General features: G+C 40.9%; 1 protein-coding gene across 2 annotated transcripts; it reads left to right on the forward strand.

Moving 5' to 3' along the window:
• Positions 1 to 146: 146 nt before the first annotated feature.
• On the forward strand, positions 147 to 11,943 carry Atg12 (autophagy related 12). Of its 2 annotated transcripts, XM_034517756.2 has the most exons (4): positions 147 to 496; positions 6,660 to 6,796; positions 8,976 to 9,038; positions 9,833 to 11,943. In XM_034517756.2, exons 1-4 carry the CDS (start codon positions 331 to 333, stop codon positions 9,890 to 9,892), a joined length of 426 nt encoding a protein of 141 aa, XP_034373647.1. In that variant the 5' UTR covers positions 147 to 330; the 3' UTR covers positions 9,893 to 11,943. The 2 variants fall into 2 exon arrangements, with proteins under 2 accessions (XP_034373647.1, XP_034373648.1); XM_034517757.2 differs by lacking the exons at positions 6,660 to 6,796; positions 9,833 to 11,943 and having other exon boundaries at positions 8,976 to 9,037.
• The last annotated feature ends 3,736 nt before the right edge of the window (positions 11,944 to 15,679 follow it).

The raw sequence follows: 15,679 nt of genomic DNA on the forward strand, positions 1-15,679 counted from the left end.
GCCGAGGGGCGGGGCCTGGAGGCGGGACCTGGGCGGGGCAGGCCAAAAGGAAACGGAAGCGTCCCGGGGCCAGCCAACTCTCCGGAGGGGTACGTGGTCATATGGCTGCTCACAGAGGCTCGTCAGGGAAGCCCTTCAGGACTCGCCGGAACTAGATGACACTCGCTACTTCGTAATCTACCGTGTTTCCAACAGACAGTCTACACGGACTGCTCTCTAAACATCCCAAAGTTCACTGTCAACCCGGGTCCCACCCGTTGCTACACGACGCTTCGTGTAGCAAGGCCCAACCTCTTCACGCGGCTACATCACTTCCGCCATCGACTCAAGATGTCGGAAGACTCAGAGGCAGTGCTGCAGCTCCCTGCGGCTTCGGCCGCGGCCGGCGGCGAGTGCCTTTCGGAGCTCTCCCCGGAAACAGCCACCCCAGAGCCCCCGTCTTCGGCTGCAGTTTCGCCCGGTACCGAGGAACCTCCCGGAGACACCAAGAAAAAAAGTAATGTCAACATCCGTTTGTGGGCGGAGGCAGGAGTGGTGGCCGCTAAAGAAGCTAAAGAAGGGCGCATCCTAGAGGTGCACTTTCTACTCTTAGAATTGAGCAAAAGTGTTAGACCGGGACGGGGGCATTCACACGGCTGTCTGATGAAACCAAGCTGTATTTAGAAATGCATAAGGGACAGCCCAGACTACTGCCTCCCCCTAAACTGGGGTTTGAGAGAGCAGCCCCTCGCTGGCTTTTGAGGTCCTTTTTATGGGAAAGGGTTAGAGTTGATTGAAAATAACTGCCAAGATAATTGGATGTTAGCATCTGGACAGAAGAGTAGAGGTCTCAGGTCTCAAAGCCACGAGTGGGGTAGATAAGTGCAAAGATACATCATGAAGTAGGGGAGTCAACCACGAGAGTTTAGCAAGGCAAAGATGTGGGTATGTATACGTCATGGGGTTACAAGGTCAGCGTAGATTCAAAAACGTGGTTCGCAGGATACATTAGGTTTAGGAAACAGACTTATTCCAGTAAGGTATGGAGACGCAGTAACAATGTATACCATGTGGCTCCTGTTCGGGTTTCACAAAAGTACTTACTGGTCTGCTCGCCTTTTGAGTGCTTAGGTGACCCGGGTTCCCCATGGTTCCCACCTTTTACAGAGTCTGGACTTTGAAGGTGGGATCCAAGTGGTATTTCAGTAGCTCCAGGTACTTAACACAAGACTGGTTACTGGAATAAAAATGTAAGGTGACAGGGTTAAACAGTGGGTAACAATCCACGAATTCGGGCGAGTTCCCTAGGGGTTTGCTCCAACTGAATGTTAATTCATTCTTTAGAACAAGAAGAACAGAAAACTGGAAGTTTAGATACTGAAGAGTGCTAAGGGAAAACTAAAGGTATAGGTGTTAACTTTTCATGCCTTGTGTACATCATTGAATTACTTGAACTAGTTGTCCTCAACCTGTGTATTCCCTTACAGTTGCGCTTGCCACTGGAAAGTAAGGGGAATTCAGAGTAACTTGTACTGAACATTGTGGAGTTAGAGTTGACTATAAGAAAAATCAGCACATAAACATATTTCAAGGAAAAGGTAAACCTTGTCATTATCTGTTCTTTCAGAGACATAAAATGTAGATCTGGGTGTGGTCTCTGCTCCTTAATCTCACCAATTTATTTATGCCACCTGGGAGGAGAATTGTCTCCCAGCACGCTGAGGATGCAGGCATATGGAGCTCAGTCGTACAATACAAAAGGTCCAGGAGTTCCCCAGCTCAACGAGAAAGAAAGAAAAAAATAAATTGACTTTGCATTTGGAGGAAATCTGTCATGTATTCATAATGTACTACTATGAGTATGTAGAAAGGAGCCACCACTTTAACTTAAAAAGAAAATCCCAATATTTTTTTCTTCATTTAACTGCATAAAGCTTACTTTCAGGGGTTTCCTTTAAGATGGAGACCAGAAGCTGGTGCCGTACATTTTTAATCTCAGCACTCAGCAGCCTGAAGAAGGCAGATCTTTAAGTTCAAGGCCAGCCTGTGCTCCCTGAAAAAATAAACAAATAAAAATATAAATGAGTAAGTCAAAATTGTAGTCCTTCATACTGATGATTTCTGTACCAGAGAGAAAGAGAGAGAGAACAAGAACTAGAAAATGACCCATAATCCAAGATACTGCCTGAGATGACTGTTTATTTGGATCTGTATTTTCCTTTACTTTTTTGTCTTTTTTTTTTTTTTAACACAGATTGAAATCCTGTTTTTATCCTTTTGTAGAGAATTTGATGAGAAGGGCCCTGGTGGCACAGTATTAACAGGCTTACTACCTAACCAAGCTTTTGAATACCAGTACTAAGATCCTACTTTGCAAAAGATTGCGGTTTGATTGCTGTGTATATTAACTGTTCTCCAGTTGATGCTAGCATGTAGCCAGGCTTCTGAGCTACAGGCAAATGGTTTGGGGACTGTAGCTGTAATTATTACAAATATTTCTCTAGCTTCTTGCCCTCTGGCTCTTCTTTCTTCAGTAGTACAACTTGGTACCTAATTGCTACTGAGTTTTTGATTGCTCTGGGGAGGTTGAGGGAACTGGGGACGAAAATATGAAAGATAGGCTAACCAAAATTGTCTTTCTTCCTTTCCAATGTAAAACCCAAATGAAAAGGACCTCACCGATCTGTGGAGAACTGCAGCCCTCCTTCAGCAATGTTCTGTCCTCAAGGAGGATTGCTGTTTTTATACTGATCATACTGGGGTAGTTAGAGATAATATAGCTAAGATCAGAGAGAGATCAAAATGACAAAAGAAATAGTGAGAATGAGTGGAAGGGTGGCTTAAAAAACTGGTTCTCTGCCTCTCCTTGGCTCACCAGCCTTCTCCCTTCCATCCTGGGCTCTGTAGTCTTCTCCTTCTCCTTTTGACTTTCAGCCCTTGGGCCTGTAACAGACTCACTGGCTTTGTAAAACAACAAATTGACTCCTTGGCATCTAAACCTCTACAAGTATATTATTATAGACTTGATCTGGCTGATAGAGACTTGGCTGAGACTTGCGTTGACCTATCTCCTTTAAGAACTGCATAGAACTCAGATCTATGCACGCTGGTTCACATGACATGAACACAGCTTGGGTACCTGCAAGGGGTGTGTGACGAAGTACTGCAGGGGGAGGACCCAAATTGTCCACATCTGAGTCCCCCGTGAAGCAAACCTGATTGCATAGAGGTTGGTGTTAATTTCTTGTGTCTCAAAGCTGCTGACTAGGACCCTCGATATCCTATGAAGCCCATGAGACATTCAACCCTCTCCTCCCCAAAAAGACACCATTTCTAATGATAATGGGAGGATCAGGTCAATCTTCCCCCCTCTGGTTAATGCCCGCTCATGTATCAATGAGATTTACAAATGTCTGCTTTCTCAGACCAGTCTCCTTAAAATTGTTTAAAAAAGAGATGCTGGGAGCCAAGACTTCCTTCTTCCTGAGAACAAATGTCAGCCTGAGTTAAAAAAGGACCTTATCAGCTTTCCTGCCTGAGAAAAAAATTAGCAACTTGAGCCTAACAAATGTTTTATTGCCCTCTTGCTCCAGAAAGTGGTTTGGGCTAAAAAATGATGATTGCTAAGGATTTAAAAGCAGACATAGCCAATCTCCGCTGGTATCCTCCCAGATGGGGCCCCTCCTTGTTCTCCTCCTATTACTCCCTCTAGGACCCTGCGTCCTAGATCAATCTGTAGCTTTTGTCAGAGAAAGGGTGAACACAGTACAAATATTGATACTCAGACAACAATATCAGTCTATACGTCACTGGGGCTTGCAGATGAATCTAGTGATACTATGAATTAAGATTCTAAGATTAGAAACTTACATAAAAGAAAAAATTGGGAATTGAAAGATAGAAAAATCATAAGTTGATCCCCTGAACCCTACTCTTAAAAGCAAAGACATAAAAACCTGTAAGTCAAACACTGTGTTGCCTCAGTCCCAGGAAATTAGCTGACCATTTGAACAGATGGCCCTAACTAAACAAACCTTAAGATTCATGGTGTCAGGATGCTATGGGCCCGAGATTAGCCTGGCCGGGCTTTGAACTAACAGCCCTGAGACAGTTGGTGCCAGGATGCTAAAAGTTTGAGATAAGCCTGACCCCCTTGAACTGGAGCTCATGATATATAGTGTGAAACTAGTTCGTAATAGCCAATTATAAAGTGACACACCATGCATCTTAGGAATTTGAGATCAAATGTATCGATGACCTAGTGACCTGTTCCCCCTCCTTCCCCCTTCCCTAACTCCACTCTCAGCCTTCCCCCTTCCCTAACTCCACCCCCACCTGGTTTGTAGATGCCCCCTTAAAAGCTGTAAACTTCTTTGGTTCTTGGCTGAATTCCGCTGCCCCTGCGCGGGCTTGAAGGAAAGACAGCCCTGGCTAGCCAGTAAACCTCTTGCGATTTGCATCAAGTTGTGTTTCTCATGAGTGATTTGGGGTGCGTCTGCAGTTCTCCACGGATCGATGAGGTCCTTTTCATTTGGGTTTTACACCAACTTATCCAGTGTTCCCCAAATAATGAAAGGATATTTAGATTGTTCTTTAGGAAGATAAGCTGCATCATATGTTCTAGGAGCCTGTATTTTGTTTCTGGAGGAAACTTGATCTCCTGGAACTCACTCTGTAGAACAGCCAACTTGCCTTTGCCTCCTGAGGCTAGGATTAAAAATCTGTATCACCACACCTGACTTCAGGAGGAAATTTGGATAAATTGATCCCAACTGAATACAAACAAATGGGGCAAGTGTGGTAGTGGTAGTGGTAGTATCGCTCTTTCAGGGCTGTGTAGATCTCTCTTAAAGGGATATAACCTTAATTAAAGATACCAGTCTTGGCTCACATATTGAAGACCCCCCCCAAACTCTGGAGACTCGGGGTACGACAAGACACCGTACCTGGATGCAATCAGCAGAGGTTTATTAGGGAGAGTTGGCCAGCCAACGGTCAAATTGCTTGCTCACACAGGAGCTGAATTTGACAAAGACCGGCTGGCTGAGGGGCTTTTTAAAAGGGGAAGACCACAAACCAGGGGAGTGAGGAGGGGGTGAAGGGTTGCTAAGGAAATATAACATAAAAATAGCGGAGAATTCCAGAGGAACCCAACCTAAGTGAATCAGGGTCATGTGGAAAACACTCTGTATACTTATTCTTCTCAAATGTGGTCTTGCCCTGTCACTTGCTCAACTATTTCTCAGTTGTTGCCCTGTCATCGTGGTTATTAGTTTCTCAGCCTCACCTAGATGACTTGCATTTTTTTTTTTTTTTTTTTTTTTTTTGTGGTCAGGAATGTGTCTTCCTGCTTTGGGCCTTCCCCACCCACAGGTGAGTTCTCTTCCCTGAGGCTTGAGGAATGTTAGTCTAGCAAGTGTCCTCTGACTCAGGGATAATGTACTCCTCCTGGATAAGGAATGTATCCCAGAGCAGTGAAGGCATAAAATCTTACATTCAGTTCCGCTTTCTTGGAACTAGTGAACCTGCATTCTTTTGCTCAGGTATAGGGGTCATAAAAACTTTCTATATTTTTCCTGCTCTTTAAAGAAAAGCCTGTATATATTTTATAAAATGATTTTTATAATTTTTCACTCTACAATATCTTTTTTTGAGACTTTGAAACTTCTTTTGGGCTCCTGATTGTATTTTTTTAAATAATAATAATTTTTTATTATTATAAAATTAAGTATAAAAAATTGGTATTTACAAAAAGCCATATGTCACTACTATGAAAACATTTTGATGTCTATCAATACTAATATGAGTATGTGTTTATAATACTTTGTTAATGAGGTTGAGGTTGTATACACATGAATTTTATTTTGCACATTTTGTCAACTTAAACTATTAGCCACCTTTATAAGGCGTTATAACAGCTTTGTTATAATCTTAAAGCTCGGTGACTATAAGTTATGGTCTGGGTACTGCTATGTATATACATTAACTCACTTAATGGCCACATCAACCTTGTGAGGAGGTAGGTATGTTAATAGGGTTTTGAGAATGAAAGATTACAAAGCTTGTAGCTCTAACAGTAACAGAGCCACAGTTTGGAATGTGTCTTTTCTCTATAAATTCTGTCATAAAGCATCTCATACTTTATTTTATCCCATCTATGTCTGTATGTCGAATATCTAAATTTACTGCTTTTTCCTGTAAAAATATATGCTTTGATGAAGTGAATCTTTATGAATCTCAAAGTTTTTAAGACTCTAAGTAGTATGTTATTGAGTCAAGGCGTATGTGTGTTATATATTACCATATTGCTCTCCAAAAAGGTAGGCCACATCACAGTGGCCACAGCAGGATCTCCTGAGCCTTTACCCCACTTTCACCACCAGTCAGGTGGGAGAAGGTGGGGGATTTGTTTCTCTTGGCCGTTTGGGTATTGTTTTATATCATAGGCCAGTTCTGTTTATCTTTAGAATTCTGCTTTGCCAGAGTGTGTCTTAAAGTTTAATCCTATGGGGAGAACTTTGTAGGATCAAGGGGGAAAACAGTGGAAGAGTCTAATATTTTTATGTCTCTGACGTAGCTCCAGAGTGGTAATTACATGAACTATGAAGGTTTAATCTTTCTGAACCGCTGGTCATCACATTCTCATGAGCTGTTTCAGTACAGTTGTCTGTTTTTTTTAGTTGACGTCTTGCTGAAGGCAGTAGGAGACACTCCTATAATGAAAACAAAGAAATGGGCTGTGGAGCGAACCCGGACCATCCAAGGACTCATTGACTTCATCAAAAAGTTCCTTAAACTGGTGGCCTCAGAACAGTTGGTATGAAGACAGTAATGATTGGTTGCCTATAAGAATTCACGGTTGTGTCTAGGCAGCCGTGGGTAACACATGTGCACACAAAGCTTTTGTTCTCTCCTTTCCTCTCATTTGTTAGTGAGATCTATGTACTGTATCAGAATATTGTTTGAGAAGCTCTGGAATGAGATAAATTTGAATTCACTTTGTTACTTGAAAGTTGTTTTTTATTATTTAATGTTTATCTCAAGCTTTTTAAGACTCCTTGGATTGGAATGTACAGACAGAAGTCAGAGGACAATCCTTGGAAGTGGATTCTCTTTCCACCATGTTTCTGGAAATTTCTCACTCTGGTCATCAGGAAGTGCCCTAACCTGTCAAGTCAGCTCAATGGCCCTTAACAGTATCTTTATTATTACTATTACTGCTGTCCAGGAATTTTTTTTTTAAAGCTTGGGGTTTTAATTACTTTCCTCAAAATGTCACTGAATAATCATGCAAAAAATATGTGTCATTGAGCATTATATTCTCTTTATATTAGTATTTGGGGTTTAATTTACTTTGATTCAATATTACTTTTGTTCCCCTGTTCGTCAGGTAAACAATATATCTTTCACATACTGTGAAAGAACTGAGAGGTGTCTACCTGTTTCACAGTGTGGTATATGGCAAGCACTTCATTGGGGTGGTGTTTGTAGGAACAGGTTTGTTTCTTTGAGGCACCATGCTTTGTTTGCCATTCATCTTGTTTTGTTTTCTTTGAGACAATTTAATTGGCCTAAAGTTCATCAAGTAGGCTAGTCAGTAAATCCCAGGGGTCTGCCCATCTCGAGCTCCACAGTGCTGGGGCTACAAGCATTTCTGCCGTACTTAGGTTGTACAGTGTATGAGGCATAGAACAGAAGTCTTTATGCTTGCATTTCAAGCACTCACCTCATTTAACAATGGACACATTTGAGAAATGCATTATTAGACAATTTTGTTGTTATGTGAACATCTTAGAGTATAGTTATGCAAACTAAAACATTACATTACTTGAAGGTAGGATCTTACAGGGCCGTGGTATGTAGTCCCTCAGTAACTAAATCATCACTAAAACACATAGCTATGCTTGGCATTATCTATTACTACCAAGTAATCTTTTGAGTTGCCTCATGAGAAACAAATACTTTTATTTTCGGTACCATTCGTATACATAGGATAGGCTTTGAGATGTTATTTGTTTTAGGTCCAGGACTCTTAACTGCCTCATTCAGTACTGAAGGAGAAAAAAATTAACCAATGTTTATTGTTGTGTCAATAACATACTGTTTCTTTTAAAAAAGAGAGAAAGAAACAAGATTGTTAAGCCTAAATTATTTTATTCCTAGATCCTGAGGTGAATGTTGGATGTTGCCTTCCATTTTCCTTCTATTTTCTAAAAAAAAAAAAAAAAGAGTTGATCAAAAGCATCTCTGGTACTGTGACCTTTTGCTTTAATAGCATTAGGAATTTTTTAAGTACTAGAAATATTTTAATTTAAAACAGATTAAACTAAGTCTGGCACAATGAATTCTTTTTGTCTACAAGTAATTTAATACTAGTAGTGTCTAGCTCGAAGTTCAATACCCCTGAAATTTTTCGAAAGTAGTAAAGGTCAAAAAGAAAGAAAAATGTATGTAAGATACCCAAAGAAAATATGTGTTAATTTTTACCTGCATATGCAAAATAAGTAGAAAAAATTTTATCCTTTATTTTGACTCAGTAGGATTTTTTTTCTTTTGAAGTCTCACTGTGTAGACTGGCCTTGTATTTATCTGGGGGAATAGATCAGTCTATAAAGTGCCTTTCACTTACAAAGATAAAGACCTGAGTTCAGGTCTCCAGCACCTACATAAACTTAGGGCCCTGTACTTGTATATGTAACCTCAGTGCCTGGTGGGGGAGATGGGTAGATCCTGGATCTCACTGGCCAGCCTCTCAGCCATTAGATGAGCTCCATACTCAGAGAGAGGCTCTGTCTCAAAAAAATAAGGCAAGAGAGCCACCCAGGAAGATAAAGATACCCAGTGTCGATAAATCTCTGTCACACACACACACACACACACACACACACACACACACACAGAGACTATTTAAAAGTGTCTTAGTTACAAAGAGCTGAGAACAAAGCCTTGTATTTTAAGATACCATTTTGAATCCTTTCTTTCTTTCTTTTCTATAGTTTATTTATGTGAATCAGTCCTTTGCCCCTTCCCCAGACCAAGAAGTTGGAACTCTATATGAGGTGAGTAACCTCACCCCACAGGTGCCATGTCTATTGTATAGTGTGAGTTATTAATTCACATCTTTAAGAGATAGCATGTTATCTTAATTATCAATGGAGAAAGAGAACCTTGTTCTGTTATATTGTGAACACCTTCAGAGTAAAGTCTTAAGTTAAGCTTAAATAGTCAAGGAATATATTCTGTTTAAAAGTCATCTTTTTCTTAGAAAATTTTAGAAATTTTGTCTACTCTGTATCACTTCTGCATCATTCATTTCTGCCTATAGTTGAGCACTCCGAAAAATTTGATTAAAATGCACTAAAATGACCTTATTTATTCAACAGTGTTGCTTCCTGGCAATAGTCATGAATAGATAAACTAACACTGCTGGGAAAGAGCTGAACATACCTCATGTTCGGAGAGCTTGTGAAGGCAGTGAAAGTATTTAAGCCAGACCCAAGGCACCCTGGTTCGGTTGAATGTTTATAAATACTGATATATGTGATAGGAAGAGACATCTTTTGAAAAAGGTAGTATATTAGTCTTTTTTTTTTTTTTTTTAATGTATTTTAAATGTTTGAGTGCTCTATCTGCATATACAACTGCATGCCAGAAGAGGGCATTGGATACCTTTATAGATGGACATGGGCCACTGTGGTTGCTGGGAATTGAACCCAGGACCTCTAGAAGAAGAGCCAGAGGTCTTTAACTGCTGAGCTGTCTCACCAACCCAATAGGACTCTTGTTAATCTAACAAAATCAGTGTTTTGATATGTTGTCTCTTTTTTTTTTTTTTTTTTTTTTTTTTTGGTAGTGTTTTGGCAGTGATGGTAAACTGGTCCTACATTACTGCAAATCACAGGCATGGGGATGAGCCACAGATGAACAACTTGGTGTTTTCACAGAAGAAAACAATTCAGAGAAGTTTCGATGCTGTGGGAAGAGACTTAATAACTATCACATATTCAGCATGGATCTGATGACTTGTGTTTATGTGTAAGAAAACATCCTAGAGTAAATAGACTAATGAATGAGATTGTGTCACCATGAAATCATCGTGAGAGATTGCTGTTAGAGTGCTGTTACTCCTCCGCACTCCTGTTCCAAGGTTAGAAAGAAGACTGGAATTCTGTATGTACTGCGGGGTCTCAGGCTGACTGAAGTTGTTTATTTCTGGGATTGGCACTGTGTTGATTCCATGATAAAAACTAAAGTACTGAAGGGATTGTGTTTTGAGGTAATTTATAGTTTTTTAACTTATTCAGGGGACCTCTGTTTGGGATATAGAATGTTAACTTATCTGTGTTGCTTTGTAAAATAAAATGCACTGATCTTAAGTGTCCAGTAGAGGGCACCCAGGTGGCAACAAGGCTTGACAGTTTTCACGTCTTTGCCAGGTAATTGGAGGAAAGACTGTTGAACCTCATTTCTAGTTAATATGTAATCCGGAAAGCAGCTGTGTTGACAGACCGGAGGACTTAGGGGATATGCATAGTTTAAAATTAATCATGCAGGGACACAGTTTTACAAATTGTGAGCAGATGAGTCTCAACTCTTTTCAGTCCTCTCATTTATGGATCCTTAGCCTCATCCTGGGCATTGTGATGCACACCTGTAATCTCAGCGCTCAGGAACCATGAGCAGGAGGATTGGACCAGGAGTCCATAGCTAGACTGGACTGCAAAAGAACTTATCCCAAAAGGATTCTAGAGCCCTACCCAGTGTGTTCCCACTGTCACTTCTGTGTTGGAGGAGCTAACTTGGGAAACCAAGCGGCACCAAGTTCCCCATTTCATCCCAACCCTTATTTCTCATCTCTCTGTATTTTTAGTTTGTATTTTTGCAAGCCTGGGGATCATTCTCCGTGCCTTGTGCATTCAAGGCACGGGCTCTGCCGAGCTGCATCTCCAGCGTTCATTGAGTGTTCATTGTATGTTTTCCAAATTGAAAGCATTCCGAGCTAAAGGTTGAAAAATAGTGTCTAATTTTATGTGTATTTCATGCCATCACAAAAAAAAAAAAAAAAAAAAAAAAAAAAAGCATGCAACTGTCACTGGTGGTGTTAGCCTGGCCATTACTTGAGCCAACATTTAACCTTTTTCTTACATACTTCATGTCAAACTTTTTTTTTTGAGACTGAGTCTCACTATGTGGATCTGCCTAGCCTGGAACTCACAGATCGGTGTGCCTGTCCATGCCTCCTAAGTGCTGAGACTGAAAGGATAGACCACCTCACCCAGCTCCCTAGGAGTCTTAGAAAGATTTCCAACCAGCAGCACACATGACACACAACGCCAAGCTCACTCTTACCTAGCATTGAGGAGGTGGAGGCAAGAAGATTGAAAGTTTAAGACTGTGGGCTACAGAATAAGATTGTCTCAAAAATAAACATGAAATTAACTCCTCTGGAAAAAAAATTCTAATAAATGACATGTCTAAGAGGATTACAGGGTTTGAAGTATATAAGGATTCTAAGTGTTTACTTTCAAAGGTGAGGATAGAAATGTATTTTTATCAAAAGAAAAACCTTGAAGACCTGAAATGCTACCCTTTTTTTGTTCTGCTATTAAGGTTGGCAGTGTCACTCAGGCTGACCTGCCTCAAGCTCCTGGCAGCAGGCTTACAGTTGCACACCGCTGCACCTGGCTCATTTTTAACTCTTAAGCCCTAGAGTGCTTTAGCGTAGTCCTCAGCTAGGAAAACACCTTAGCTTGAAAGCTGGGACATACTGGTTTATGAACAATGTCAGTTGGAAAGGGAAAGATCTGTTCTAGCTTTGCCTGGTAGGAGAAGACTGAGAGAACATAATGGTAGACATTTAACAGGAGAAATCTGTTGAATTATTGTTGGCTCGTATTTATTCAGGATGACAGAATGCTTATTACCTCTATGAAATCAAAAATAAATTTGAATTTGTAACATTTTTATCAGAATAACTTATCACATAAAATCAAAAGTTAACTAAATATGTATACCATGTTTGTTTTCTTTCCCCAGTAGCTTTGAGGACTTTGTAGGGCTGTCTAGCACCCAGGAAGTTCTGTCAGACTATTTTACATTGTCTGAATAATTTTCAGCAGTGACGTTATAGCACTCTGGGAGCCTGGGAGTGGTGGGGTGACTGGACAATGTAAAGTCTCTGAGATGCAATTGACATCTAGGAGGAAGGGAGGTGAGTCTTCAGTTTCTACTTTCAGTGTTCCATGGGTACAGGTCTAGTCATGCCACACTTGATGTCACTGCAGAGGCACAGTAGCACATGGAGCATGGAGGACACAGGTGCAACATCCCATGCCTGTCCTCAAATGATTTATGCTAAGGGTTTCATGGGTAGGTTTTTTGTTTTTTGTTTTTTGTTTTTTGGTTTTTTTTTGTTTTTTTTGTTTTGTTTTGTTTTTTTTTTAATATTTAGGACATAAAGTAAGCTAAAAGTGATTTATCGATAATCAGAGTAAGACTGGGTACTTCCTGGAGTCTGATTCCTTGACATTTTAACCTTAAAAGGCTTCTGTCATGGTCTCCAACCTGATGAGAAAACTGAAAATTTTAAGTGCTGCCTCAGATTAACCTAACTTTAGTTAGCCAGTTCACTTGTGCAACTTACAGTCAGTAGCATTACATATTGCAGGAGGATGGAAATAAGAATGAATAGCTTGTTAGGAAGCTGCTACTTCATGTTCCAAGTATTATCAAAGCAAGCCAGCTTCAGGCCACTTAATGACAGGGAAAATGTTAAAGAAACTTAGGGCTTTGTCCTGATACTCTGCTGGAACATCTTGCCGTTTTAGGCTCATATTGGATTAGTCACTCCCTGGTTTCCTGTTCATCTTTGTTTCTGTGGCTCCTCCAGGGACTCACTCACACCTTCACTCCTTCAAGCCCCAAATCCTTCAGGACTCATTGGGGTTTTGAACTCTTGAAGTCTGTGTGAGTGGCTCCAGGAGCCCCATTTCTCATACCACTTACAGAAAGCCGCAACTGTGACAGCAGCTAGCTGCATGCTGCCGTGGCACAGATGTGCCCTCCACTCTGTGATTAGGAGGCCTGGAAAGGGAATTGGGGTGGTGTCATTTGTTTCTTTTCAGTGACCGAATTAAGAGTGCTTTAATTTCAGAGGCAGCAAAGGAAATCTTTAGTTTCTGTGCAGCAGAAGGTAACAGAAAACACTTGGAATTCGTGGGATTAGTGTTCATTATATGGATTCATTTGGGGTAAGGCAAACACAATGGGAAAAAATGATAACGCAGGCCCTGGGGTAATCCCTACCACCCCAAATAATTAAAAAGTGAAAAATGGCTAGTGAGTGTGAGAAGGTGATTAAAAACTCTAAAACCTCAGATGCTTATTATCATTCAGTAATTAAAAGCAAACCTTGGTGGTGTGGTGGTGGTGGGATATAAGTCTTGCTGTTCTCGGTGGCTGAAATGTGGGTCCTTGCTTCCATTTTTAGGGGATTGTGGTGCTAGTATCCGAAAAATCCTGAAATGAAGTGTTAACTTTGATCCATGACACTTGCAGTGGAGTAAGCAGGTTTTCTTATTTGAATTTAAATTTGAAGGTGTTCAGGTTTTTTGTTTGTTTTTCCCCTTGTTTTAGAAATAATGGGAACTGATAAAACACTGGATTTACTTGTTTTCTTAGTTTTAGTGCATGAAAGATCAAATGGGAAAGGCCGTGAGGAGAAATCCGAGAAGAGTTTAACTCTAGTAGTTCTTGGGAACTATGGAATCATAGGAAGTGAACATCAGTCCTAACACTGCTTGCTTCTAAGTCTCCAGGAAACACTGTTGAGTTGGAAATGGGTCTTTTTGTTACAGAGTTATCCTGTAGCACACCAGTCTGCATCCCTGGCTCTCTCCCATGTGCTTCCAGGTGCTGCATCTGGAGTCACACTACAACCCTTCCTCAGTTCCTCACAGCTACAAGTGTCATGGATCAAAGTTAACCCTTCATTTCAGGAACCTGTTAAGAGTTCATCTATTTCTTGTCTCTATCTCCCTGCCCCTACAAGCCCATTGGATTTGCAGCCTGCCCCCCTTCTCTACAGTCTGCCTGTCATATCCAGTCTATGCTCTAATTCAGACACTAAGATTATATCCAACCCAAGGATTTTTGCACTTTGCTTCCTTCACTTGGCAGTATCTCCAAGACAAGTGCACCTGACACCTCTGGTTCCACCTGCTCAAGCATCACTTTTAAGGGAGTCTTCCCCTGAATGCCCTTTAAATTGGAAACTCCTCACTACCCACCTTCCCCTGCTTTATAAGTCATCAGTGTATAAATATACTGCCAGTATCTGTCCATCTCCATGTGTATTGCTGTGCTTCAACCCTCCCCTTAGACTGTAAACCATCGGAGGGCACTGACTTAAAACGGAATTTGGATTGTGTGAACAGTGCTTGGCTCAGAGTACATGCTGTTTGAAATGTTTTCCATTTGTGGGCAAACGAATTATTTCCAGAGCTCTAGTGCTTGTAGCTCCTTTGAGTGCTATCCACATGCCAGTATCTTAAAAAGCTACAATTGTTGCCCTTAGCAAATGAGCATAGTGGGACTACCTGGGTCTTGACATTTACATCTGTATGCATATATATAGCAAGCTGGCCTATGACTGTTCATAGTCATATCTAGTGGGAAGCTGATGCTTTAAGTCTGCCAAGTTCCCAGCCAGCCTGAGCACCATAGACCTAATCTCAAAACTGAATGGAGCCTATTCTAGAAAGTCTTACTCTTTTTGAGACTCATGTCAGTAACTGTAATGGTGCTGGGAATGCCAGTGGTTTATATGCCTAAGGAAGACAGTGATTCCTGCTGCAGCTCAGAAGGAAAAGAGTTCACTTAGAAAACAACAGAAGGAATAGTTGAAGTTGAAGAAGACATGGTAAGAACAGGATTGGCTGAAGGAAGGATGGATACATTTGGGGTTTTGTTTAAACTTTGTAAAGTTCGTTCCCGATTGAACTCAGGTCTCCAGGTCAGCATGATCAGCACCAGACCAGATCTCACCATCCCTACAAGATGCTTGTAACAAGAGTACTAAGTGAAAGGGGTTTTTTTGTTGTTGTTGTTTTCCAGTCCTGATTCCTACTGGGTTTGGTTTGTAGGGAGCTCTGAATCCTGGCGTGGAGGCACACACATTTAATCCCAGCACTTGGGAGGCAGGAATAGATACATGAGTTCAAGACCAGCCTAGTCAATATAGCGAGCCATACATGTCAAAACAAGAAAGGGCTCGGAAGAATGACTCGGTCGGGCACTGCTGAAGCGTCTTTAGATTTGAAGATATGCTCCAGAGGAGCTGTGAAATGCTGAGTCTGAGGTGCCAGCAGGATTTAAGAGGATGTGCTTGCTGGTCATATAAAATCACATATGGGAGTGTAAACAGACAATAAATGGGCATAGGTAAAACATTGTGTGTATGACTGTTTGGAAAGAGCTTTGAAAATGAGAGGAAGCTCAGAAAATGGAGAGTAAAATGCAAAGACATCAATTTAATTTTATATTCCAAATATCAAGTAAAATGAGCTCAAAGACAAACATTGGCAAGAATAAGTTTTGAGTGGCCAATTAAAACTACATGTTAACTTGATCCCAGATGCTTTACTAACCACCTTCCAGAACACTCCACAAAGGTGTTCAGCTTGTTTTGTTTGCTTTGGTT

The sequence above is a fragment of the Arvicanthis niloticus genome, chromosome 14 (assembly GCF_011762505.2).
Source record: "Arvicanthis niloticus isolate mArvNil1 chromosome 14, mArvNil1.pat.X, whole genome shotgun sequence".
NCBI lineage: Eukaryota > Metazoa > Chordata > Mammalia > Rodentia > Muridae > Arvicanthis > Arvicanthis niloticus.